Genomic DNA, 27,791 nt, shown 5'->3' on the forward strand with positions numbered 1-27,791 from the left:
TATAAAACAAATTGATTAAGGGCTTTATTTAATCCGTATGGCGTTAGTTCCACACTATAGCGCAATTGCCTTTCAATTTTCCAGCGTGCGTGGGGACTCTATTCAATGTAAACACCACATCAGCTTAATCAGAAATGACCTTTACATTTCAATCATACTATACTGGGGAGCTTCTGCGCTACAGATTGAATCTAGCCTTTAAAATCACTCTCAGAAATAGAAGTGATATGCATTCATGTAAACTCATCTGACAAGACCTGACGATGAGGATCAATGCTGAATATAAAAAGGCACAGTCAATTACAAGCTAGAAAAGCTCCCGTATACACCATTTCAAGTCCCAGTGCAGCCAAACGTGATTTTCCTAGGTTAGGTTGCCAGTTTGAATCCGGCGCGCAACTTGTTTTTCAACCTTACCCAACATTCCTCACTAATCACATTTCTAATCTACATGACTAACCATTTCTTAACCCAGTGCAGTCAAACATGATTTTCCTGTGTTTCATATACTTCTCCACACTATTGGAGTAATACTATGAAATTATGAAAATGATGATGCCCTTGTAGTGTAAGAGCTGTTTGAAAAGACAGCCTGAAATTTCAGGCAATTTTGGGATCGAGTTTTGGCCTTCCATGGTGACATCACCATGCGGTAAATTAGTTAATAGACCAATAAGAAAGAGTGTTCCAAACCTCTCTGCCAATAAGCCAATTGTCAGTTTTCCCCTCCCACTCAGGCCACTCCCAGACAGTATTTGCAACATTGTTGCCTGAGAAATTGCCCTTTTGACTAAATATTTAGTGGGATTCATATTCAAACTACCTGAGTATTGAGTTTCAGAAGACATTCACAAACCCTATTTGGTACATTGATGCAGTGACTACAGCAGATACAGTAAATATATTTGGAGCTGCTGGTGCAATAAGTTGTCTTTAAAAAAAAATGTTTACATCACTGGTATGCAACAACAAAAAAATTACACTTTATATGAGATTGCTTTGGTATGGCTAAATAACTTATGTTTTTACTTTGAATACAAATTACATTTATAATAAATATGATTTATATAGAAATTATTAAAATAAAACTGCTGCAAAAAATGAAAGCACTAAACCACATTACGTAGTATTTACTTTCAAATCGGATATTAATTGGCCACATATGAATCTAAGGAAAGAGTCCTCAAATGTTGGCCCTTGTAAATTGTATACGCAAGTCTGTCTCAAATATCAGTCAAGTCACGATTATACAATCAATTGTCATGGGTCTCAATGATTATTACTTTAAATCGATTGATTGGTTACTGCATGTTCATATAATGATAAATAAAATAAAAAAATAAGCGACAGTTAACATTTAGTGTTATCCCACCACGTACTTTCCCAACTTTTTTTTTAGCTTGGGGAAAAAAAATTCCCTACAACTGCATAAGTGGATTTAACTCAACTCAGCCCCAACTGGACCAAACCGTTGCAATTCCTGTCCAAATGGAGTTTCCAACATGTAGTGTTTGCTGGGTGATAAGGCACTGTTGATCTCTGTAGAATGCCATGGGACTGCAGTGCCAGCCAACTCCGAGGAGCAGTACTCCAGGCTTTAAACAATAGTCAAAGCCTCCTCTAGGTTCTTACAGGGCCGTCTCAAAGATGACCAAGTTACCGTCTGCGCCGACCCCGCCGTTGGTCGTACTGGGACGACTCCGGCTATTGTATGCCTGAATCAAGATGAGACAACCAGTGTTAGTGGATGCCAACCCGAAACACCAGAGGTATGTGGTGGACGCACAAGAACACAACTCCCACACATCTGTGTGGTAGCATGTCACTTTGAACATTTCTAAGCTATTTCACTGGCAGAGAACAGAGTGGGAGAGTAAAGTAGAAATGCTCTGTTGAGTCAGTGTGCTACTTACCTGTTTAGCTGACTGCAGGAGGGCAACGGCCTCCTGCCTGCCTGTCTGCTGGACCATCTTGAAGAAGATACCATCGTGGTTCTGAAGTAGGGTGTGGGGCTCGTCGTATGCGTGGATCTGACCCGCGTCTAGAACCTGGGAACAGAGTCAAGTTATATAGTAAGTAATCTATGGTGTATCATTAGGGATACAAAAAGGACCTGACAAGCCCTTGGGGGACACACACACAAACGTTCAAAAAGGTTTGGGGTCACTTAGAAATGTCCTTGTTTTTGTCCATTAAAATATCATAAATTTGAGCAGACATTTAAATGTTGTAAATGACTATTGTAGCTGGAAACGGCTGATTTTTAATGGAATATCTACGTAGGTGTACAGATGCCCATTTTCAGCAACCATCACTCCTGTGTTCCAATGGCATGTTGTGTTAGCTAATCCAAGTTTATCATTTTAAAAGGTTAATTGATCATTAAAAAAAACATTTTGCAATTATGTTAGCACAGCTGAAAGCTGTTCTGATTAAAGAAGCAATAAAACTGGCCTTCTTTAGACTAGATGAGTATCTGGAGCATCAGCATTTGTGGGTTTGATTACAGGCTCAAAATGGCCAGAAACAAACAAACACTTTCTTCTGAAACTCAGACTATTCTTGTTCTGAGAAATGAAGGCTAATCCATGCGAGAAATTGCCAAAAAACTTAAGATCTCATACAAAGTTGTGTCTACTTTCACAGAACAGCCCAACCTGGCTCTAACCAGAATAGAAAGAGTGGGAGGCCCCGATGTACAACTGAGCGAGAGTACAAGTACATTAGAGTGTCTAGTTTGAGAAACAGACACCTCACAAGTCCTCCACTGTGCTTCTAGGCAGAGTTCCTCTGTCCCGTGTGTGTTCTTTAGCCCATCTTAATATTTTATTTTTATTGGCCAGTCTGAGATATGGCTTTTTATTTACAACATGCCGGAGTCGCCTCTTCACTGTTGACGTTGAGACTGGTGTTTTGTGGGTACTATTTAATAAAGCTGCCAGTTGAGGCCTTGTGAGGGGTCTGTTTCTCAAACTAGACACTAATGTACTGGTCCTCTTGCTCTGTTGTGCACCGGGACCTCCCACTCCTCTTTCTATTCTGGTTAGAGCCAGTTTGCGCTGTTCTGTGAACAGAGTAATACACGCTGTTGTATATTCTGTTGTATTAAGCCTACGTAGATTTTCCATTGAAAAAAATCTTCCGTTTCCCGCTACAAAAGACATTTACAACATTAACAATGTCTACACTGTATTTCTGATCAATTTGATGGAAATTTTTTTTGTTGCTTTTCTTTCAACAATTTCTAAATGACCCCCAAACTTTTGAACGGTACTGTATATAAAACAAAAAATACTGTAGAGTAGACAGGTACCCAGTTGGGTGATCATTGTGTAACTGTGGAGCGCTCTCACCAGAATGCGGTCGCTGTCTATGATGGTGTTGAGGCGGTGGGCGATGGTGAGCACGGTGCACTCCCTGAATTTGTCTCGTATTGTCTTCTGGATCAACTCGTCTGTTCTACAGAGAGCCAGGACAGACAGACGAGGACACACTCAGCTGGGAGGAAGAAACGCTCACTTTCCTCTACTACTTTATAACTCCCAGTCATGTTGCATTCATAACCAAGTGGGAAGTTGGTAATTACCAGCTGGATGCAGTCAACTAATTGAGAAAAGACGAGTGGCTAATTGACCATAGGCTGCATCAAACTAAAATTACAGCCATCATGCCTGTAAACAAATGAGTGTTCGAAAACCATATTAGTAAGTTGCTTTTTATTTATTTATTAAAGTATGGTTTTACTGTTTCATTTAACTGCCAAAAATACTGCTGTTATTGAGAATTTCCTTACTAGGGGATGTCAGAGGTCAGCATGTGAGAAAAGTCAGAGCTCAGGAACGATAGACAAATTTCCCCACTAGCAATTACCAGTTGGAGGGGCCTTCAAGTGGATTTTTCCCAGTCATAAGTGGTAAATACCACCTTCCCACTTGGCTATGAACGCAGCATTAAAGCATGTCAGCTGCTCAGCTCTAAAGGACAGACGGGAGGTCCTCCATGGCAACGTGTGTGAGAGAGAGGAAGCTCTTTACCTGGGGTCCACGTTGGCCGTGGCCTCGTCGATGATGAGGATGCGGTTCTTCCTCAGGACGGCTCGGGCCAGACAGACCAGCTGCCTCTGACCCACACTGAAGTTGGAGCCCGACTCAGCCAGAACCGTCTCCATCTTATTGGGCAGCTCCTCCACCACAGACTTCAGCTGGACCTGGAGAGGAAACAGTTACTGGAGTAAAACCCTGATGCCACCAAAAGCCCATTAACCTGTATGTAAATGTGTGTGAGTATATCTCGAAACTGTATCTGCATCAATAGGAGTCTGAGGAGCAGTACCTCTTGGAGAGCATTCCACAGGTCCTCGTCTGTGTGCTGGCTGAAAGGGTCCAGGTTCTTCCTCATAGTGCCTGTGAAAAGCACTGGGTCCTGCAGAACAGAGGGGCCACAAGCAGAAACATGTATTAAACTCTAACAGAGCCATATCTGAACTAGAAGTTTTTCCTTTACTACATTCAGAAGGACTAAGGGACAGAACAGCCACAGAAGACCCACCAACAGTACGTACCTGAGGTATGATGGACATCTTCTGGCGCAGGTCATGAAGGCCGATCTCGGAGGTCAGAACTCCATCGATGTAGATCCTGCCCTCTGGCTCTGCCAGGCGGAAGAGCGCCGATACAAGGGAGCTTTTCCCTGCACCCGTCCTGCCCACGATGCCAACCTTCTCTTTGGGCCTGAACATGGCCTTCATGTCCTTCAGGACGACAGGTCCGTCTGAGCTGTAGGAGAAGCTGACCCGGTCAAAGGTGATGAGGCCTTGGCTTGGCCACTCAGGGGGAGGACGCTTCTGGGTTTCCCAGGGTGCTTCACTCTCCAGCTCTGTGTACTCCACCACCCTTTCCACTGACGTCATCTGAGGACAATGAATAAAGCACCATGTCAAACAGCCCTGGCTTTTGTACTAGCATGGCTTCTCTAAGCAGCCCAGTACATCATTGGGGGTGAGCTCACTACCATCCAGGAAGGAAGGCCCAGATTCCAGCCACACAAGCCATAGACTGTTCTGTCTGCTTCTGCACAGTAAGCGGTACCAGTGGATGAAGTCTGACAGCAACAAGCTCCTGAACAGCTTCTATCCACAAGCCATAATACTTCTAATAATTAACAAAATGGCTACATGGACTATTTGTTACCCTTGTATTAATTTAGTCTCTATGCTCACTCACAGGACTCTACACACTCCATTTGCACACACCCACACATACAATCGTCATATTAGCTACTGCTACCCTGTTTATCATACATCCTGATGCCTAGTCACCCCACCCCTATCACGCCAGTACACCTGCACATTGTAAATATGGTACTGGAACTGACTGACCCCGAATATAGCTTACTGACTTCTCATGTTCTTATTTCTATATCTCATGTTTTTGTTCTGTTATTTTTAATACTACATTGATTACTGCATTGTTGGGTTTAGAGCTTGCAAGAAAGGCATTCCACTGTACTTGTGCAGTACGTTAAAACGTGAAACTAAAAGCACAATAGAGAGCGGCATTAAGAAGCTTCAGAAAACCCTCAGGCTGGATTCTTGAAAGAGCTGTTATGGACGAACATTCCATCCTGGCACAAATACCAGCATGAACAAGATGAAAGGCCAAATAGACCAGGAGGCAGTTTCAGAGTCACCACTAATAGTTCTGAGAACTGGGTTACACATCTCAATCAACATATTTACAGACTAAGTTCTCTGGTGAGTTTGTAAAGCATGTAGCATCTCTGAGGAAGGGTTTGATTGTAAATACAGGTGTTCCTCTACATATCTGGTTGTCTCACCATGTTCTCCACCTCAGCACTCTGCCGCACCCCCCACTGGAACATCCCCATGAGAGTCACAGCGTAGGACAACGCCAGGCCTACAGATCCAGCCTCCACCTCTAACAAGGCCAGAAGAGAAACAAACAGGACACTAGTTAGACCCAATGCTCAATCAATCATTTCTATTCTAGGTCTGGAAACAAGTTGTAGTTTTCATAGCCTCTTTCAGCTAACTGTAATTGTGTTGGCTCTGTGTGCCGTTGTCTCGTACGGTCTCGGAGCAGAAGGCAGCCGAAGGCGGTGATGGTGACGAAGACAGCGCACATGCCATCCAGGCGGACGGCAAACCAGCGAGAGGTGACCAGGAACAGGAACCAGGATTCTGAGAAACGAGAGACACTGATTCAGTTTTATTCCTATAGAACAGAGCGGAGACTGTTTGAGAATTATATTTAAGAACACGTATACATTCTACCCAATGTACTTGTACAAACAAAATGGAAGTAAGGCAGCATTGAAAGGAGAGCCACCTGAGTGCAGATCCTGATAAGTGTCAAAGGTGTTCTGGAATCTCTCCTCGGCTCTGAAGGCCCGGATCGTCCACAGACCTTGGAGGGACGAGGACAGGTGGGAAAAGACTGGACTCCGAGCTGCAGAGAGACACATGATTACTGTCAGCACACACACACACACACAAAAAGTTTTTAAAAAGCCACTGGCACTCACTGGTGGATTCCAGGCGCTTCACATCTCGTGACGTCTGCAGGAAGTAGCGTCTCAGGAACAGAAAGACGATGACAAGAGGAACCAATGGGATGAGGATCCAGGGGATGACGGAGGCCGCTACAGCGATCACACCGATGATCTGCAGGAATATCTACTCAGGAAAACAGCCCCAAAGACATAACCAGAGGAGAGGGAACAGGTTAACTGGTGATCGAATAGTAAATACCTTGTGAAGATGCAGGGCCAAAATGTGTCGTGGCTCACCTGAATGAAGTCCACAAAGGTCCAAGGTAAGGCCGCGTCCAGTTGGCCGATGTCCTTAGAGAAGCGGTTGAGGACTCTTCCTGGGACACAAGAGGAGACAACACCAGGAATTTAAAGCCTTTTCTTTCTTTGTCTACAGATATATTATGTCTGGCCTCAAGTAAACACAAATGCAGCATCTCTCAACACAAAACTGTGGCAACAGAAAATCTCTTTCCCTATATGTTCCAGTTTGTGCATGGCTTATGGCTCACCAATTGGGTTGATGTCAAAGAAGCGTACAGGTGTCCGGAGGATAGAGTTGAACATGCGGTTGTGCAGAGACTGAGCAGCTTTCACCAGCACATTGAACATCATCAGACTCCTGGCAAAGCCAAAGATGAGAGTTGCTCCAGTCAAACCTGAAAACACAGATTTCCCATTTTAGGATGTTACATTTTGTAACACAGACAGACACACAAAGGTTATGGAGGAAGAAAGAGCCTGCGTGACACTATTCTAGGAGAAGCAAAACAATTTCCAGAGTAGGGTTTCCACGGTGTCTCACCTGCGTAAATGCCGAGGTAGAAATCCAGGCTCAGCTCTTCAGTGACGTTGACACCATTTGGGACGGTCACAGTGCCGTTAACGTTGAGCTTCTCCTGCTCTCCTGCCCTGTCAATCACAGAGGAGACAGAGCCAGTCCCAACACAGCATGTTAAAAGGGTAACATGATAGTTGCATGACTGGAAATGAACAGTGAAATTAAAACATCTTACCAATATGCCAGCCACCAGTCCTGTAGAATATATGCTGCCTGCACACAAAAACATATGTTAGTAGACCTATATCATTTATTGAAGTCGTCATCAGATTGAGTTTCTTCCGCACGCACTGCTATTGCTGTTTTTGACCATGTAGTTGTACTGGGGTTATGATGTCATTACCTGAGCTAGGAACTGAAGTAATACAACTCCTATCAACACCAGGATGTTGGCGCCTGCCTTCAGGTACTTGACATAGAGGCCGACGCCGATGGTCCCCTCTGAGCGGCTCTCCTCGACTATTGTCTGGACAGGCTCTGCCTGCATTACACACACAAACATCATAGGATTTAATGGGGCTATTCATTAAAGCCACTGCAAATAAAATGACATCTGTGCAACATAATGTTAAGTGAGTCATTCTGCGCACTCTGTGTAGGAGAAACTCTGTAGAGGTTCAAGCAGGAGGGACGTTGAGAACTTACACTACCCCTGTGCTGGGGAATCTGAGCATGTCAAGATACAAATGAACTTTTTTCTTAAGGAAAGTACAACATGTACTTTGCTGTGGCTTGCATAGCTTCTACTAAAATTACAAGGCAACAGTAAACACTTTGTCCCCCACGAATGATGCAGTGCGCCCCCCCTCCCTCGGGAAAATTGAGTTATAGCCTGTGACTAAATAATTTCGGTCTATTATTATAGATACTGCCTTGGGCCAAATCAGTGTAATTGTGTAAATGCCGAATCTCTATGGCAAGACATCATTCACCCAAGTGTTGTCAAAATCATGTCAGTGCTGTCTGAGATATTACGTATGATGGAATTTGCTGTGTCTGGCAAACTTCTACTAAAGGTTTGTACGCCTTCTTGTGGACAAAAAGAGCAAACACAGGTAACTTTTTCTTCACTCACTGCTTTGCTACAAAATATCATCAGGGACACAGAGTGAAAATGCTCCTGGCGACTGTATCAAAGGACTGGAAGTGGGCGGGACCCACCGGAAGCTGATCAGTTCCATCTTTAACAGAACGTATGGAGGAGGTGTGGGAGACCACGGAATTCTGCGAGAGGGTGCGGCTGCGTGGCGAGCGGCTTTCAGTCTCCGCCCCTGGGGCTTGTGGCCCCTCCTCTTCCCTCTTCAGGAGGGAGGTGAAGTCGACCCCAGAGCGCTGGAGTTCGCTGTACGTCCCCCTTGCCACCATGTGACCCTGAAACAGACTCACGAAAGTCACACCCCACCAAACATTTGGAGTTTGTATGTAATGTATAAGTCTTGTCTGTGTGCAATTATAGAGGTGTTCCTACATGTGTTTACAGTATAACCCATGGAAACACATCTCCCCCTGCTTGCAGTGCAGGTCCTGCATTAACTTAAGCACAGGGTAGTGCATGTGTGCTCCTATGCAGTCTTAAAGCATGTGTAGAATGTTAAACCCTGCCAGGAACACACCTCCTTGAGGACGAGGATCTGGTTGGCTGCTTGGAGGTACTGCAACTGGTGGGTGACCAGGATGCGGGGCTTATTCTTCAGAATACCACAAATACACCTGGACATACAAACACATGGAGACAGTCTGAGATGACAGCAGACCTGCCAACCCTGTCCCAACTTTTCAGAGTACCAGACTCATGTGGGCAAATTGGAGATTGGCCCTGTTTGATAGGTGACAATCACTAGGGCCAGCTCACAAGTATTGGCTTTTCAGACACGGATCCTAATCAACACTAAAAGCAAAAACATTTTTTTTAAACAAAATGAACACATCAACAGAGACCTCAAACTGATTTATAAGCGTGGAAGTAGGCAACCGCAAAGGGAATCTGAAAGCTGTTCGCTAGTTTTCTAAACTCCCGACTCCATTTAATGCCAAGATGTTAATTTTTGATTATACTTGAATTTTTTTTGTGGCGTGGATCATAATTACAGTTAGTCTATGAGGTTGCGTGAAAATACAACTAATAGGGCCTCCCGGGTGGCGCAGTGGTCTAGGGCACTGTATCGCAGCGCTAGCTGTGCCACCAGAGACTCTATTCGTCGTCCGGGTTAGGGAGGGTTTGGCCGGTAGGGATATCCTTGTCTCATCGCGCACCAGCGACTCCTGTGGCGGGCCGGGCGCAGTGCGCGCTAACCACAGTGTTTCCCAAGACATATTGGTGCAGCTGGCTTCCGGGTTGGAGGCGCGCTGTGTTAAGAAGCAGTGCGGCTTGGTTGGGTTGTGTTTCGGAGGACGCATGGCTGAGCCCGTACGGGACTTGTAGCGATGAGACAAGATAGTAATTACTAACAATTGGATACCATGAAATTGGGGAGAAAAAGGGGGTAAAAAAATAAAAATACAACTAATTAAATGTATCACTCGCACAAATGAGACCAGTTATTTTTCGTATTTGCATTTCATTTCTTTCACTAACAAATGCGAGTGAACTGCTGGCACTTCAGAGCCCACAGAATGTCCATCTTATGTTCGCTTAACGTTAGCTTGAAACAATGTGTTTACCTTTCCACAACACAGGGAGTCGAAAAGGGATTTGTCCATGTGTTTACGTACAGCTGACAGTTGGCAAACTCAGCTTCACAACAAACAGGAGGGGCTACGTCGAATAATGATGTATTGCAGCTGTGTTGCAGCTCGAGAATCAGGACGTTAGATTTACTCAGTGGATTTATTTTTTATGAAAAATTAAATAAAATACAATTCAGGCTCTATTCATTTCTGCATACTTTTAACCGGGATCTCGTGCCTGTGTACACGGACAGAATTGCATTGTTGGTACGCAAAATGCGTGCATTTTGGTGGGTCTGTGACAACATCCACACCAAAAACACAGATTTGCTCTTTCAACGGTTAGAACACGTTTCAATAGCGTTATAGCTTTCTGTAAAAGTGAGCCCTGCACAGTAAACGTGCAGCCCACTGCTCATCACTGCCCTGCTGGTTCCATTATGAACACTTTCAGGGGACCATGTCATGTGACAGGAAGAGGTAGAGTAGGGCCCTGTTGCCATTGTGTGCCTGAGAGTGGCAGCAGCACCACTCCTTTTCCTGCCTTCCAGAGGCTAGGGCTGCTTTGCTGGAGACCTCAGGGAGGTAGGAATAGAGCACTCCAGGCTTTCCGCTACTCTGCCAGATAAAAGTCAACAAAGGACTGGGGGACAGGAGCAGGAACAGAGTGCTTCATAACGCCCCAGAACAAAAGTGGAAGTACCGTACATATTCCAGTTTATGCTTCAGTAAGTCAGTAGTTAATCCACTGTATTACATACTTCAGTAAGAGAGGAACACTTTGCTCATGATCAATGAGGTCATTTCCTTGCTTAGACAATGTTTAGACTTGGTGAGCTACCCTGTGGCAATCCCCGTGACCCCTTATAAAGGACAAGGAGAGTCCTGCTGCTGCAAAAGTGAATGAGCTCGCACAGACATCAATTCAACATTGGTTCAACGTCACTTCATTGAAATGACGTGGAAACAACCCGTGTGTGCCCAGTCAGTTGTGTTTTCTATTGTTTTGCTGTTTTACAGTCATGTTGAGACAGTGCATTGAGAGCAAAGTCCTATCAGTGTATTATTGTATTGCATCACTCTATTCAGTTGTAAAAAATAAAAAAACGTGTTTAGCTGAAATAGTGGTTCACTCACTGTTCAAACAGGTGTCTCCCGACCTCAGCATCCACAGCACTTAGAGGGTCGTCCAGCAGGTAGATATCAGCATCCTGGTACACAGCCCTGAGACACAACAAAGCTTTCAGATCGAGACTGGAGGATATTCATCTATAGAATGTACCTCAACTCATTTCTACTCTGGTATGAAGTGGAGCTGTGGTCTTACCGGGCCAGGTTCACTCTAGCTTTCTGTCCCCCACTGAGGGTTGCTCCTCTGTCCCCTATCAATGTCAGGTCCCCGTCTGGCAGCAGCTCCATGTCCTGAACACAGAAGGGACAACAGAGACGACAGGGGTTAACAGGACCCACAACCATCAGAATCTCACATTGTGTTCAGTAGGGCAGAGGGGACAGAGCTTGTATGTGTTCATGTATGAGTGTTGGCAGCTCTGATGAAAGGCGTACCACCTAGAGCCCAAGGTGTTGGTGCTCTTTGCAGTCAAAAGTTCAAGAGATCCAACTTTCACAATGGAGCTTCACCAATCCTTGCATTTAGCAGTCTCCCAGCATTAAATATAATGAGAGCTCCATTCAGTGCGTCTTACCCTCTTGAGGGCGCAGGCTCTCAGGACCTTCTCATACTTCTGAGGATGGAGCTCTTTGCCAAACAGGATGTTGCTGCGGATGGTTCCAGGGAACACCCAGGGCTGCTGGGAGGCGTAGGTCAGCTGACCTTTGACCTTCAACACCCCCTTGTCGTGAGGCAGCTCCCCCAGGATGGAGCTGAGCAGAGAGGACTGTGGGAAATGTGAAGGGGGAACAGGCGAGCTTGATAAGAAGAACATACACTGAGTGTACAAAACATTAGGAACACCTTCCCAATATGGAGTTGGATTTAACAAGTGACATCAATAAGGCATCATAGCATTGACCTGAATTCACCTGGCCAGTCTGTCATGGAAAGAGCAGGAATTCATAATGCTTTGTACACTCAAGTGTACACAAAGGCAGGCACTATGTCACAGTAAGAGGAGAAAACCTCAATGTTTACACATCCTGCAAAACCGGTGTAGCGGTATTTATTAGAGAGGGGTAAAGAAAGCTTTTGTTCGGGCGCCAGGCAGGTATTAACCATGCCGAAAGGAAAAGAGTAGAATAGAGAGAACCACTACCAGACCCAAACACATCAGCAGAAGAGACTGCCTAGAGGGTAGCCTGTTTACCAGATAGCCAGTGGAGAGAAAAAAGAATACACACCATATAAAACCCACATCACAGCACAGGGGTAACCAACAAGAATACCTCATACAATAATACTAATACTAATAATGGCAGAGCAATTCAACGCAACTTCATACAAGAATGAACCCAGTCATCAACATAGGATTTGCAATAATCTGTATTATTTTCTAGTGGATGAGTGCAGAGGGTATGAATGTGGGGGGTGTTCATCGACACAACAAAGGCCTTAAAAATGTCCAGTCTTCTCGGCCACATGTCATTAGTACATCTCAATACAGTTCACATAACAATACACAATTTGCAAGCAACCTCCCTTTTAACTGAAATGTCCAAATACTTCTGGCAGGGCAATAATAGTCCAGCTCTAATGAACTTCAATGGGAAGTGCATTGGAAAAATAGAGAGTCTGTTGCATGGTAAAGCACTGGAACGATAGAGGGAAGAGAAAAATAGAAAGAGAACAAGAGAGATCTTAGCTGTGGTCTTCAGGCGTGCAGGTGTACTGTCTGACTGTCCGATGGTTTGTATGTTAAAGCTTCGCAACAATGTTGCTACTAATCCATGCGATCCATAACGGGCGCGGTCCCAAACGAAAACAACCACGACCTAGAGCAATTACACCGATGATTGAGTTAAACACTCTATAAACTACACACGCTGAAAACAAACAAAACTTCTGCAGCACAGCACACACAATCAAACTGTCGCGCCACCAAAGAGCCCCTCCCCAAAGAGCTGAACGAGCTCTCTTTATTTTCTCCTTCCTTACTGCTCATGCGCTCTTAAAGTGGCAGTGCACGGTGAAGGCTCCGTGCAGATTTCGCCACACCGGTATCTGATTCACACTGTAGCTAAATAAATATTCCAGTTGGCTTACTTCCCCGCTACGTTGGCGGTCCTCATACAGTGATGCAATAAGCTGCCACACCAAGCTAAGAAACATGACCTCTGACCTTTCCAGCCCCCACAGGACCAATGACGGCGACGAGCTGCTCTGACTTTACTGTGAGTGACAGGTTCTGGAGAGACGGGGCGTCCTGACTCTGTACAGAGCGAGAGAGGGGTCATTTCAGGTTATACTTTATTATAAAAGAGTGAGCACCAAAATGCATAAATATACAAATGCTAACCTGCCTTGTTATTGTAATGGAGAGAGGTTAGCATGTCTTGGGGGGGTATGAGCTACCTTTCTCACAAATCATTCAGGACTATCCATAATCATGGTAGCATCCACATTAATGTGGAAGTGTTTAGAAACATATTCTATTCACAATAAGTTACATTATTTACCATTCATTTCTATTGGGCACAAAATAATCTTAAACAACCAAAACAAACAGCAAATGCATCCAAAATGTTTGTAGACTCACAAGTTTAATACACAAGTGAATTTGTTTCTAAACACTTTTGGTCCCCTAAAATGGGAGGACTATGAACAAAAAGTGCTGTAATTTCTAAGCGGTTCACCCGATATGGATGAAAATACCCTGAAATGAAAGCTGACAGTCTGCACTTTAATGTCCGTCATTGTATCATTTCAAATCCAAAGTGCTGGATTAGAGAGCAAAAACAATACAATTGTCTCTGTCTCAATGCTTTGAGCTCACTGTACACACACACACACACACACACACACACACACGCAGCATCAAGCTGTAATAAAGGTGTTTGTGATAGCAGTAAACAGTACTGTAAGTGTATCTAGGAGTCTGGGTGGCAGTAGTTGAACATTCACCTTGTCCCAGTAGCAAATCAGGTCCTGGATTTCCACAGAGGGCTCTTGCTTCTCCTCCTGGAGAAATCCATGGTTGCTTTTCACAATCTCATCCAACAGGAGAAAAGTCTGAGTGGAAACAATAGTTCATCAAGAGTTCAACAGTGATATACAGCCATGTCTCCGTATGTTAACAAAACTGCCACATCGAGATTTTGTTTACAATCGTGTTGGATCGAGATGACACATTCAACAACTTGAGGATCTTGACTGCAATGATGCCTGTTACGTCCCTGGCTTTGAACAATCAGATGACATACAGTAAATTAAAAGCCTGGCTGTGGCTCAGATAAGTCCCATGATGATTTTACAGTCACTGATCATAAAGCATGATAATGTGACATGATTGCATAATGAGTCTTAGGGGATCAGCCAGAGCTGGGCCTTGTGTTTCACATTGGCATCCAGGCAACTGTCAGGACAGCTCATCTAAAATTAACTAAAAAGGAACCCAGCGCAGAGACGACACCTGCACTGTCGGAAGCCAACACGTGCAGAAGACGAGCCTTGCACAACTTCAGGAGAGCTCTGGTATTGCATGGTTCACACATCAAGAGATTATGCATTATCTCTGTTGACAGATATGTATTAAGTAAATGCACAATAACCAGAGCAACTGGGCAAGAATGGGATTCATATCCGCAGCAGCGCTTAGATCTGCATTTCACACAGATTATTTTTAAGGGACGATGTGTCATAGCATCTCTACCTTGGATTAACTATACAGATACCGTGTGCTTCCCAGGAAAACATTACCATATGATAGCACAAATAAACACTAAAACTCCTTCGGAGAATGCAACCATTTAAGAAGTTCACATGTATTGTAATACCTTGATCCTACGGACGCTGATGCGCGTCTCAGACAGTTTCTCTACGGCCGAGGGGAAGAAGAGGGTGACGGTGAGGCGGACGGCACTGTACAAAGACACGGTCACAAACACCCGGCTGGCTGAGATGGTGTTCCCCAGGAGGACGTAGATGGTGAAGGTGATGAAGACTATGATCTTACTGGCCGCAAAGAAGGAGGCCATGTTGAGGCCTCGCAGGTAGGAGCTCGACATGATCTTGGAGATCTCTTTCCTGGGGAGGGGGGATGAGAGAGGCATTCCGTAACAAAAACAAACCCAGAAAGCCGATGTGCACCACAGAGTACTATCGTATTCCCATAGCGGACGCTTGCTAATTGTTAACAAGTGCAATTCAACATAAACAAATTGCAAGGACAGACACCCCTGCTCATAAAGCTGTACAACTATCTTAAATGGTTTGTTGCACGCACAAAACAAATATTAGACAGCAGGGTTCTTGATCCAGGAGGAGATTTATCGTCTGCTGTAACCAAGAAGCTTGATCTTGCAGGCTAGCCACTTAGCTAGCAAGTTAGCAAACCAAATACATAGCTGGATCCCTGAGTTGGAGCGAATTAAAAGTTAAACGTATAGCTAGCTATAAGATATTTAGCTGGCAAACAGTTGTGAATTTCAAGTGTAACTTGAACTTCACCGTTAACTCTGTGTGCTCTTTGTAAACAAACAGCAGGGAGCAGGTCTCGAACTCTCGACCTTCGAGCCCGAGGTCCGGCGCGCTCTCGACTGTGCCGCAAAAGCATGCTAATGTGGCAGGGTCGATTTCCGCGCTTATAAACCCAGGGTCGTAACAATACCATGATTGGCTCAATCAGCTGCTTTGGGGAAGTGCTTCATAATGAAAAAAAACAAAACAGGCGAAATGAAGAACACAATCTGCTTTATCTATTAACCTAGTGCACAAGACGACTGCAGGATGACTGCACTCAGTGTCCAGTTTAATTAGGTACACCACCCCGTTCACAAAAATGGTTAGCTTCTACAGACAGTAATTCACGTGGCCATGGCTTGCTATATAAAGCAGGCAGACTGGCATCCAGTTGCTGTTCGATTGAACGTTAGAATGGGCAAAGCAAGTGACCCAAGAGACTGAGTGTGGTATGAACGTCGGTGCCAGGCGGGCCGATTCCAGTATCTCAGAAACCGCAGTGACTAGGGTTACCGAGAATGGTGCGACTGTCAAAAAAACATCCAGTCCGCGGTAGTCCTGTGAGCGAAAACAGCTAGTTGATGAGGCTGAATGAGAATGGTAAGAATCTTGCACGCTAACAGGGGGCCACAAACAGGCAAATAACGGTGCAGTACAACAGCGGTGTGCAGAACGGCATCTCGGAACGCAGAACTTGTCGGTCCTTGACACAGATGGGTTATTGCAGCAGACGACCACACTGGGGTTCCACTCCTATCAGCTTAAAAAAAAGAAGTGGCTCCAATGGGCACACTATCACCAACACTAGATCATTGAGGAGTGGAAAAACATTGCCTGGTCCAATGGTAGAGAAAGGATTTGGTGTAAACAGCATGCGTCCATTGCCCCATCCTGCCTGGTGTCAACGGTACAGGCTGGTGGCAATGTTGAAATGGTGTGGGGAATGTGTTCCTGGCACACGTTAAGTCTTTTGATACTAATTGGGCAAAGTTTCCAATCTCTGAAGAAATCAGACTGTTCTGGAAAAGGGGTCTGACCCAGTAGTAGATTGGCCACTGAGTGAAATAACTAAATACAAGTATTGAAAAATCATACCGTGGGTATTTCCCTTTTTATTAGGCTTGGGTGGTAATTACTAGGATTTTAGTTGATTTTACTGACATCTGTATGTTTGTATAACTTATACATTTGTGTAAGTGTTACTTTGGCACAAAGTACTAGATAAGATTATCTAAAATGTCTGGACAAACCCTCAGAAGAGACAATGTAGTTAGTGTGTTTGACAGTTTCCTTAATAAACATTGTTACATCATCATAAGAAGCTATTGTTGGTGTCGATTCGTCAAGACAGAAAAATTACAAGAAGAGAAAGGTCTTTGGTTAAAACACACCGTGGGACTTTCACTCGCGTCAGCAATCCTAACAGAACAACCAGCTGAAATGAATCATGGGTGATAACAGAATTCTTGAAATAACACATTTCACAATCTGTAATGGGCTTTGGACAATAGCACTTGTTAAGCCTTATTACAGTAACAATATCTACAAATCTAACACTATCTCAATATTGAGTTTGTTCTGTGCAGTGGGATCCGTGCAAAAGCTTCAATGTTATACTTTTTTTTTACCTTCTGACTTCATTGACCAGTGCTGAGAAGGGCTTCTCCCAGGCATACATTTTGATGATCCTGATTCCAGACACCACTTCATTCATTGTGCGTATCCTATTGTCTGTCAAGGCTGCTGTTTTACTCCTGCAAGGAAAGGACAGTCATATATTAGGTCTGGGTTCCTCAACCCTCACCCCCCCCCCAGCAATTTTATTTTTGGAAATCTGTTCCAAAGTATTCCCAAGCATAATAGAAAGATACATATGATTGTATACAAATGTAAGTAAGGTTTGAAATTACTATGATTATGAATCCTGGCTTAGGAAGGCCACCAAAGATTCTGAGATTTCATTACCCAACTACAACATTTTCCATCAAGATAGAACTGCCAAAGGGGGAGGAGTTGCAATCTACTGCAGAGATAGCTTGCAAAGTTCTGTCATACTTTCCAGGTCTATGTCCAAACAGTTTGAGCTTCTAACTTTAAAAATGAATCTCTCCAGAGATAAGTCTCACTGTTGGCGCCTGTTATAGACCCCCCTCAGCTCCCAGCTGTGCCCTGGACACCATGTGTGAATTGATTGCACCCCATCTATCTTCAGAGTTCATTCTGTTAGATGACCTAAACTGGGATATGCTTAACACCCCAGCAGTCCTACAATCTAAACTAGATACCCTCAATCTCACACAAATTATCAAGGAAACCACCAGGTACAACCCTAAATCCGTAAACATGGGCACCCTCATAGATATCATCCTGACCAACTGGCCCTACAAAGGGATCTCAGCGATCACTGCCTCATTGCCTGCATCCGCTATGGGTCCACGCTCAAACGACCACCCCTCATCACTGTCAAACGCTCCCTAAAACACTTCTGCGAGCAGGCCTTTCTAATCGACCTGGCCCGGGTATCCTGGAAGGATATTGGCCTCATTCCGTCAGTCGAGGATGCCTGGTCATTCTTTAAAAGTAATTTCCTCACCATCTTAAATAAGCATGCCCCTTTCGAAAAATGTAGAACTAAGAACAGATATAGCCCTTGGTTCCCTCCAGACCTGACTAACCTTGACTAGCACAAAAACATCCTGTGGTGGACTGCAATAGCGTCGAATAGTCCCCGCGATATGCAACTTTTCAGGGATATCAGGAACCTATACACACAGTCAGTTAGGAAAGCAAAGGCTAGCTTTTTCAAACAGAAATGTGCATCCTGTAGTTCTGACTCCAAAAAGTTTTGGGACACTAAAGTCCATGGAGAACAAGAGCACCTCCTCCCAGCTGCCCACTGCACTGAGGCTAGGTAACACGGTCACCACTGATAAATGCATGATAATCGAACATTTCAATAAGCATTTCTCTACGGCTGGCCATGCTTTCCTCCTGGCTACCCCAACCCCGGCCAACAGCTCCGCACCCCCCGCAGCTACTTGCCCGAGCCTCCCCAGCTTCTCCTTCACCCAAATCCAGATAGCAGATGTTCTGAAAGAGCTGCAAAACCTGGACCCGTACAAATCAGCTGGGCTAGACAATCTGGACCCTCTCTTTCTAAAATGATCCACTGCCATTGTTGCAACCCCTATTACCAGTCTGTTCAACCGCTCTTTCGTATCGTCCGAGATCCCTAAAGATAGGAAAGCTGCCGCGGCCATCCCCATCTTCAAGGGGGAGACACTCCAGACCCAAACTGTTATAGACCTATATCCATCCTGCCCTGCCTTTCTAAAGTCTTCGAAGGCCAAGTTAATAAACAAATCACTGACCATTTCGAATCCCACCGTACCTTCTCCGCTGTGCAATCTGGTTTCCGAGCTGGTCATGGGTGCACCTCAGCCACGCTCAAGGTACTAAACAATATCATAACCGCCATCGATAAAAGACAGTACTGCGCAGCCGTCTTCAACCTGGCCAAGGCTTTCGACTGTCAATCTGCTTATTCTTATCGGCAGACTCAATAGCCTTGGTTTCTCAAATGACTGCCTCGCCTGGTTCACCAACTACTTCGCAGACAGAGTTCAGTGTGTCAAATCGGAGGGCCTGTTGTCCAGACCTCTGGCAGTCTATGGGGGTACCACATGGTTGAATTCTCAGGCCAACTCTTTTCTCTGTATGTATCAACGATGTCGCTCTTGCTGCGGGGGATTCCCCGATCCACCTCTACGCAGACGACACCATTCTGTATACATCTGGTCCTTCTTTGGACACGGTGTTAACAAACCTCCAAACGAGCTTCAATGCCATACAACACTCCTTCCGTGGCCTCCAACTGCTCTTAAACGCTAGTAAAACCAAATGCATGCTTTTCAATCCGTTTTGTCACCAAAGCCCCTTTTACCACCCACCACTGTGACTTGTATGCTCTAGTCGGCTGGCCCTCGCTACATATTCGTTGCCAGACCATCTGGCTCCAGGTCATCTATAAGTGCCAGCAGCATACCACCCTGCATACCACTGCTGGCTTGCTTCTGAAGCTAAGCAGGTTTGGTCCTGGTCAGTCCCTGGATGGGAGACCAGATGCTGCTGGAAGTGGTGTTGGAGTGCCAGTAGGAGGCACTCTTTCCTCTGGTCTAAATAAAATATCCCACTGCCCTGTGTAGGGTGCTGTCTTTCAGATGGGCCGTTAAACGGGTGTCCTGACTCTGAGGTCGTTAAATATCCCGTGGCACTTATCGTAAGAGTAGGGGTGTTAACCCTGGTGTCCTGACTGAATTACCAATCTGGCTCTCAAACCATCACGGTCACCTAATAATCCCGTTTTCAATTGGCTCATTCATCCCCCTCATCTCCCCTGTAACTATTCCCCAGGTTGTTGCTGTAAATGAGAACGTGTTCTCAGTCAACTTACCTGGTAAAATAACAGATAAATGAAGAAAAAAAAAGTCTATGCTGGTAAAGCTCCGCCTTATCTCAGCTCACTGGTCACGATAACAATACCCACGCGCTCCAGCAGGTATAGCTCACTGGTCATCCCCAAAGCCAACACCTCCTTTGGCCACCTTTCCTTCCAGTTCTCTGCTGCCAGTGACTGGAATTAATTGCAAAAATCGCTGAAGCTAGAGACTTACATTTCCCTCACTAACTTTAAACATCAGCTATCTGAGCAGCTAACCGATCACTGCACATAGGGCTATTTACAGATGGACTACCTCATTCCCCATATTGTTTTTATTTACTTTGCTGCTCTTTTGCACACTAGTATCACTACTTACACACCATAATCTGCTCATCTATCACTCGTGTTAATCTGCTAAATTGTAATTACTTTGCTACTATGGTTTATTTATTGCCTCACCTCATTTCATTTGCACACACTGTATATAGACATATTTTTCTATTGTGTTATTGACTGTACGCTTGTTTATTCCATGTGTAAGTCTGTGTTGTTGTTTCTGTTGCACTGCTTTGCTTTATCTTGGCCAGGTCGCAGTTGTAAATGAGAAATTGTTCTCAACTAGTTTACCTGGTTAAATAAAGGTTAAATTAAAAAAAATTCAACACTAGGGTTAGGATTATGTTCTCATATGGTCTATGCTAGGGATAATCATTATACATCATAAAAGCAGGCCAAAGATCAATTTGTAAAGCAATTGCTATGTTCATTCGGGTTCATATTGGGCAAGAAAAGGCACTCACTGACCTCCCTGCGTATTTTGAAAAATCTTAAGCTCAGACTCCTATCTACATTGTGTGTTACCTGAACTTGGAGAAGAGCCTTCCAAACATGGTCTGCGTTGGCATAAGGATGACGAGGACGGCCATGCCTGCGAGGCATGATGGGCCAATCTCCACCCACAGCAGCCCCAGGACGGCCGCCGCCTGGAGAGGCCCTACCCACAGGAAGTGCAGGAAAATAGTCACCTGTAACCAAGAGGGATCATGTGTTGGAACTCATAGGGTGAGTGTTTCTAAAAAAGAACAGGATTTTGGGAGGTTATGGTACATCAGTTGTCTCAAATTCCCTCCAGCAGGCCACCACAAGTGACTTATGGGCCTGATGTGGCCCACAAGCCATGAGTTGTAGACCCGTGTTCTAGACCCCTGTGTTACATCTATAACATGGTTGCTTCATCTACACTGTAGTTTGATGCTACAGTCACTGAATTCAACTGTGCACGTTCCATTCAGCCATGTTCTAAACAGTAATATGTAGCAGCACCTTTCCTTGACTTTGAATCATTGACCACAATATGCAATAAAACAGCAGGGTGGAGTAGGGCAGTGTTTCCCAACCGTGGTCCTTGAGTACCCCTAACAGTACACAGTTTCATTGTAGCCCTGGACAAACACACCTCATTCAACTCATTGAGGGCTTCATGATTAGTTGACAAGTTTAATCAGGTGCACTTGTACAGGGTTACAATAAAAAAGGTGTACTGTTGGGGGTACTGGAGGACCAGGATTGGGAAACACTGGAGTAACAAGTCAAAATGTTCATTTGTCTGCCAGGTGCCCGGAGAAGCCTGTGACTCGGACCTTTATCAAAATGCACAGTACTGTACTTTAAAAACTCAAGTGTTACTTTGACTGGCACCATGCAGGTTAACAACTCAGTCAGCCTTGTGCAACTTCCAGGGTTGAAGTAACACAGCTGATATTGGATTGGGTCTGTCTGTCTGCACAGTGGATCAAAAGGTCTTAAAAGTATAGGTTTATTTTCAACAGCTTTTTCTACTGTTGCTAAAACACTAAGTCAGCAATATGCAAATTGACAACAAAAAAATGCATTACAGGGTTCATACCTCATCAAACTTGTTGACATCGTTGGATAGCAGGTTCACTATTTGGCCTGTGGTTGTTTTTCCCATCGCTACACTGCTGAGACACAGGGCCTATGGGGTGACATATACATTACCACGTTAATTATTGCAAACTCAATAAATAACCAGGTAATTTGTCACAATATGAAGACGAAAATACCTAAATGTCAGTTTGGAAAGGCAGTCATACCTTAGAGCAGGGTTTCCCAGCCCTCTCCTCAGGGACCACTAGTTGTTTCACATTTTTTTATGTAGCCCTAAACTGGCACACCGGATTGAATTACTCTATAAATCATCAACCCCTTGACTAATTGAATCAGGTGTGCAAGCTTAGGTTTAAAAAAGTGAAACGTATGGGTTGGGAAATACTGCCCTAGAGCAGGGGTGTCAAACTCAAACCAAGGAGGGCCAAGTGTCTGCAGGTTTTTCCTTTCAATTAAGACCTAGACAACCAGGTGAGGGGAGTTCCTTACTATTCAGTGACCATAATTCATCAATGAAGTACAAGGGTGGAGCGAAAACCCGCAGATACTTGGCCCTCTGGAATGAGTTTGACATGTGCCCTAGAGGGAGGGTGGCTCATCCTTTAGTCTGCCAAGTTCAAGTTCAGGACATCAGATGCAACCTTGAAAAAAAACAGTTAAAAAAATAAAAAAAGGTCTGTAGGCATGTGTCTCTTATACTGACCTTCTTATAGATCATGTGACACATGGCTACTCGCATTTTCATGCCGGTCCTCTGGACGTGGAAGAAGTAAAGGTGATGCGTGACAGCCAAGATCATGGTGGACAGACAGACACCAGCAGCGTAGCCAAAGGCCTCATACAGTGCATCCATATTATCAGGATCGTACTTCTCAAAGTATTGGATCAGCTTTCCCAAGAACACTGGCTGGATCACCTTAATCACCTCCTATTGGGGGAACAAGAGAAGAGGTAGAGAATACAAAGGATATGAGGTGAATCCACAGCTTGATATATAAAACATATGGCTAAGATATCATTAATTCCCTAGCAGGGTACCAGTAAGTCTTACACAGGTCGTGTTTTTTCTTCTACATACCTCAATAAGAGTAAAGATCCCCAACACTGCGTAGGGTTTCCAGTAGCACTTGATCAGGACTTTGGTGAGTTTGGGAGGCCTGAGATCTTTAGCAGCCTTCTGCACCTCATGGTCCCAAAGACTGTGGAGAGATGGCTTTCATTTTACTTTGGGAGAATCTCAATTGCAATGACTTGATTGCTCACGTCCTCGCCAATGAGTTTTGAGGAGGCGAGGACTGACGACGCAAGGTATCCCTATAGGTACCTGGATGTTCAAGTCTGCATTGCATCATGTGGTGATACAATTACCCTTAAAGGGGCAATCTAGGATTGGTACAGCCATTTCTTTACATTTAAATGAATGATTATATAGCCATTGATTTGTGAGCTTAGTTCAACTGTCTTAATCCATCACAACACAAAATAAGCTTGTTTTACTCCACTGTGTCTAAACAATGTCATTGTAAGCAAACACTATACATCTTCAAAACATGGTTAAAACTATAATTCCGACCTCATGGATGGTCAGTGCTTGCATCCATTGCTCTGTCTGAATCTTAGAGTATGAATGTGTAACTCAAAGAAACTCACTGAAGGTTCATAATATAAAACAATATCAGATCAGTCTTGAATGTCCTAATTACACACCAATGTGTCGCCAGATGGAACACCTTTAAATAGTTCTGAAGTAACTACATTGATTTGTCATTTTAAAATATATCGAGGTAGTTTTCCCTGCAAAAACAATATTTTAAAATAGTTTATATTACTCAAACCACCTGCGGGCCGAAATGGACCCCCTGCAATGTTTGACACCCCTGTTTAGTTAAAGACAACGGATTGATCAGCATGACCACATTTAACAAACGTAGGATATGTTATTTACATTTGTGTACCTCCCTTTAGTATGATACGCTACGTTGCGAATAGAATAATGGTCCGGTTACTTAAGACAGAAACAAAAGTAGGTCAGGGAGCATGGGTCTGTCCAGCAACTCAAAGGTTGCATGTTTTAGTCACGTCGGGGACAACTGTAGCATTTTAGCCAACCCTTCCCCTAACCTCAACTTAAATTCTCCATACCTGCTAAGCAAATACTCCTAACCTGCTGCTTTAGCCACTAACGTTAGCCACAAATACTAACAACGCAACAAGAAGCCCGGTCCCAGAGAAAGATGTATAATACTATACGTCCTCCAAGATGCTTGATACAGTCAGTCATCCAATTTGTATGATGTGGTACAATAGTTATTACATTTTGTAAGGTAACATATACTAAATGGAGGGAGACAAGTGTACATTCCAAATCCTACAAATCTCCCTGAGGCCAGGTTGGATAGGTGAATATTCACAATGTCTTGGTGAAATGCTGAAACACTTTGTTTATTTTTTCCCTCATTTACAGGATGGTATGCATGCTTCCTTTTATTGAGTCATTTTAGAACTGTCCTTGAAAGCAGACAGGACAGGCAGCATGTAAAATATTAACAAGGACATGTTAAATGCCGCAACTATCAAAGGGTAAACAGCCAAAAGGATATGGCTTTCATGATATGCTTAGTGTATAGTAGTGGTAGGATAAACATCCTCAGGTGGGCGATAAACAACTGGTTTGAAGGCGATTCCGCTATTACGTTTTATTTAAGGTGATGTTTGGGCTTAATTAACCACAATTCATCAGGCCACTTCTGTCTTGGTTCAAAATTATTGGTTTGCCATACCTCTGTAGTTCCTCTCCCAGTCTTTCAGATCCATCCTCCGGAAGCACTTTGTACATGTCATCTTCCTCTAGCCTTCGTTTGTATCCAATGCGGAACAAAGGATTTAGCCAGCTAATGAAAAAAGGGAAGAGAGAATATATGGAAAAGGGGAAGAGAACAGAGCTAGAGATGAAGAGAAGTGTTTAATACATGTAGTGTTACATTCAGGATGAGCAGGGCAATGCATGCACTAGGGGTTCCCAAACTCGTTCCTGGGGCCCCCCATGGATGCAATTTTGTTTCCAGTTTTTTTCTTCCTAGCACTACACAGCTAATTCAAATAATAAAATCTTGATGAAGAGTTAGTTATTTGAATCACTGTGTGATAGGGGGAAAAAACTAAATGTGCACTCCGGGAGGCTCCAGGGCCGAGTTTGGGAAACGCTGCAGCAGACCAGTGGGTCCTAAACTTTTTTACTCATGCTCCCCTTTCATCTAGGGCTGGGAATTACCAGGGACCTCACGGTATAATATTATCCTGATTCTTACGTGCCGATATGATATGCATTGTGATTCTATACTGTGATTTTATTGTGATTCAATGTTCCAAACATATTGCTCACCATATGTCTGCTGCAGAGGGACAAGAGAGAGCTATGAGAAAACGAGTTTTGATCTGTCATGGAAATAAATAAAAAAGTGGTGAAATGAATTGACTCCCTATTTAAAAAGAAGATGGAGAACATGATACGAAGGGGGAAAAAATACTGGAGATATGGTACAGCTACAGCAAACTAGCACAAAAATAATGTTGGGATAGTCAAAACGATATATCAAAAATAATATCCTGATTATGTAGCTATCGTTTTTCCCCGATCACTACTTTCATAATCACCTGGACATTTCTGACAAGTTATAAATAGCTCTAAGGTTTTTATTTTTTATTTTATTTCATCTTTATTTAACCAGGTAGGCTAGTTGAGAACAAGTTCTCATTTGCAACTGCGACCTGGCCAAGATAAAGCATAGCAGTGTGAACAGACAACACAGAGTTACACATGGAGTAAACAATTAACAAGTCAATAACACAGTAGGAAAAAAAATGTCTATATACATTGTGTGCAAAAGGCATGAGGAGGTAGGCGAATAATTACAATTTTGCAGATTAACACTGGAGTGATAAATGATCAGATGGTCATGTACAGGTAGAGATATTGGTGTGCAAAAGAGCAGAAAAGTAAATAAATAAAAACAGTATGGGGATGAGGTAGGTAAAATTGGGTGGGCTATTTACCGATAGACTATGTACAGCTGCAGCGATCGGTTAGCTGCTCAGATAGCAGATGTTTGAAATTGGTGAGGGAGATAAAAGTCTCCAACTTCAGCGATTTTTGCAATTCGTTCCAGTCACAGGCAGCAGAGAACTGGAACGAAAGGCGGCCAAATGAGGTGTTGGCTTTAGGGATGATCACTGAGATGCAATGACAAGAGGGAAAACTGCTGATGCACTACCCAATTTCGAAATTGCACCTTGTGCATTATACTACTACAACTTATTTTTAAAGTTTTGGTTATTCCTCATCTCCCACTACCTCTTCAAGCCCCCCACTGCAGATCCCCCACGGCCCCCAGTTTGGGAACCACTGCAGTAGAGGATGTACTCTATTTGTGACATAGGCATACTGGTAGCATGTCTTTGTAAAAAACATTTATTGCAAATGCTTGAGTACCCAACTGTGTGCACTGTGCATGTAAAATGTACAAATTGTCAGCAAATGCCTTAGCAAACTTTTTTTAAATACCTACTCCAGTCTCCTTTTGAGCTAATTTGCACTGAAAAAAAAGATTTTGCTCAAAACATTTTGTTTTACCCATTTGTACATTACTGTCTTTATACGTGGGGTGGGGTCTTGTTTTTCAACTGGAAAAGTCAACAAAAATTGCTGGAGCGCGTCTTTAATGTAAATATAAAGGCACAGATTGTCTCATTCAATTCAAAATGAGGCATCCATCATTTCCCTTCTCGCAGAGGTTTAACTCTGAGTGTCTCCGAAACAAACAAGGTGGGGATTAATAGCCTAGTTTGCGCAAACAATATTCTTGGTTCATAAATTACTGGAATCTTATTTGGCACCATACATAATCCAAGACTATGAATCAACCGGAAATTGTGATTTCACAGTGGGGGAAACCATGGAATTTCATGGGTAAAACGCACTTTGTGTAATAAACCAGACTAGTGCTTTTTAAAGTTATACGTGTTCATTATCACGTTATACCTAATTTAATTAAACAGCTAATCGTTTAACCTCTCAAACTAAAATTGACTGAAGATCTTTCGAATAGCCGAACAGTAACACTTTCAGTAATAACTATAACGACTATCTGTAGAGCCTAGCTCAGCTTCATTTCAATAACCCGGCAGCGAAGGTTGCTGACTTACCAGAAGAATACCTGGGAGAAAAGATTAGCTGTTGCCGATGGATTCGTCTTCGCATCTTTTTTTACCGGTTCCATATTTCCCTGCTGGCACTATTCAAAGGCTTAGCCAACGTCCACGTGTGCGGTAGGACAAAGTCGCCACCTCCACTCTTCAAAACTGTAACTTTATTTTCTGTTGTGTAACATAGTTGCACGCACATGGTACTAAATTACAAGACAGACAGCCAATAGAAAATGTGATAACTATGTAAAGCCAATCACTGATCTCGATTCGGAATTGTGCTGTGGCACGACACGCGCTAGCTAGCGCCAAACAGGGTCGTCCCTAGTTACCAAAGTCATAATCCCCGCCTATTTCTAAAATGTATCTTCTTAATTCTTATGTTTGTAACCTTAACCATACTGCTAACCTTATGTCTAACCTTAAATGAAGATCAAAAAGTACATTTAGGTTTTCATGAATTTTTATTTTGTGGCTGTGGTAACTAGTGGAAACCAGAGCCGTGGAAGTATAGTAATTGGTGACAGTCAATAGCTGAGACTGAGGTC

At 43.7% G+C, this 27,791-nt stretch overlaps 1 protein-coding gene across 1 annotated transcript; it reads right to left on the reverse strand.

Moving 5' to 3' along the window:
* LOC110495778 (multidrug resistance-associated protein 4) lies at positions 1-27,537 on the reverse strand. The gene is made up of 30 exons (XM_021571204.2): positions 27,244-27,537; positions 24,822-24,932; positions 23,120-23,240; positions 22,745-22,969; positions 22,040-22,129; positions 20,995-21,158; positions 17,321-17,446; positions 15,008-15,257; positions 14,136-14,243; positions 13,354-13,443; positions 11,764-11,955; positions 11,385-11,479; positions 11,195-11,281; positions 9,004-9,100; positions 8,552-8,761; positions 7,734-7,871; positions 7,566-7,603; positions 7,355-7,461; positions 7,062-7,208; positions 6,808-6,887; positions 6,544-6,694; positions 6,348-6,467; positions 6,089-6,199; positions 5,836-5,936; positions 4,562-4,909; positions 4,333-4,422; positions 4,035-4,207; positions 3,354-3,459; positions 1,914-2,048; positions 1-1,715 (listed from the first exon to the last, which is right to left on the reverse strand). Exons 1-30 carry the CDS (start codon positions 27,315-27,317, stop codon positions 1,629-1,631), a joined length of 3,972 nt encoding a protein of 1,323 aa, XP_021426879.2. The 5' UTR covers positions 27,318-27,537; the 3' UTR covers positions 1-1,628.
* Positions 27,538-27,791: the final 254 nt, after the last annotated feature.

Source organism: Oncorhynchus mykiss, chromosome 18 (assembly GCF_013265735.2).
Source record: "Oncorhynchus mykiss isolate Arlee chromosome 18, USDA_OmykA_1.1, whole genome shotgun sequence".
Lineage (NCBI taxonomy): Eukaryota > Metazoa > Chordata > Actinopteri > Salmoniformes > Salmonidae > Oncorhynchus > Oncorhynchus mykiss.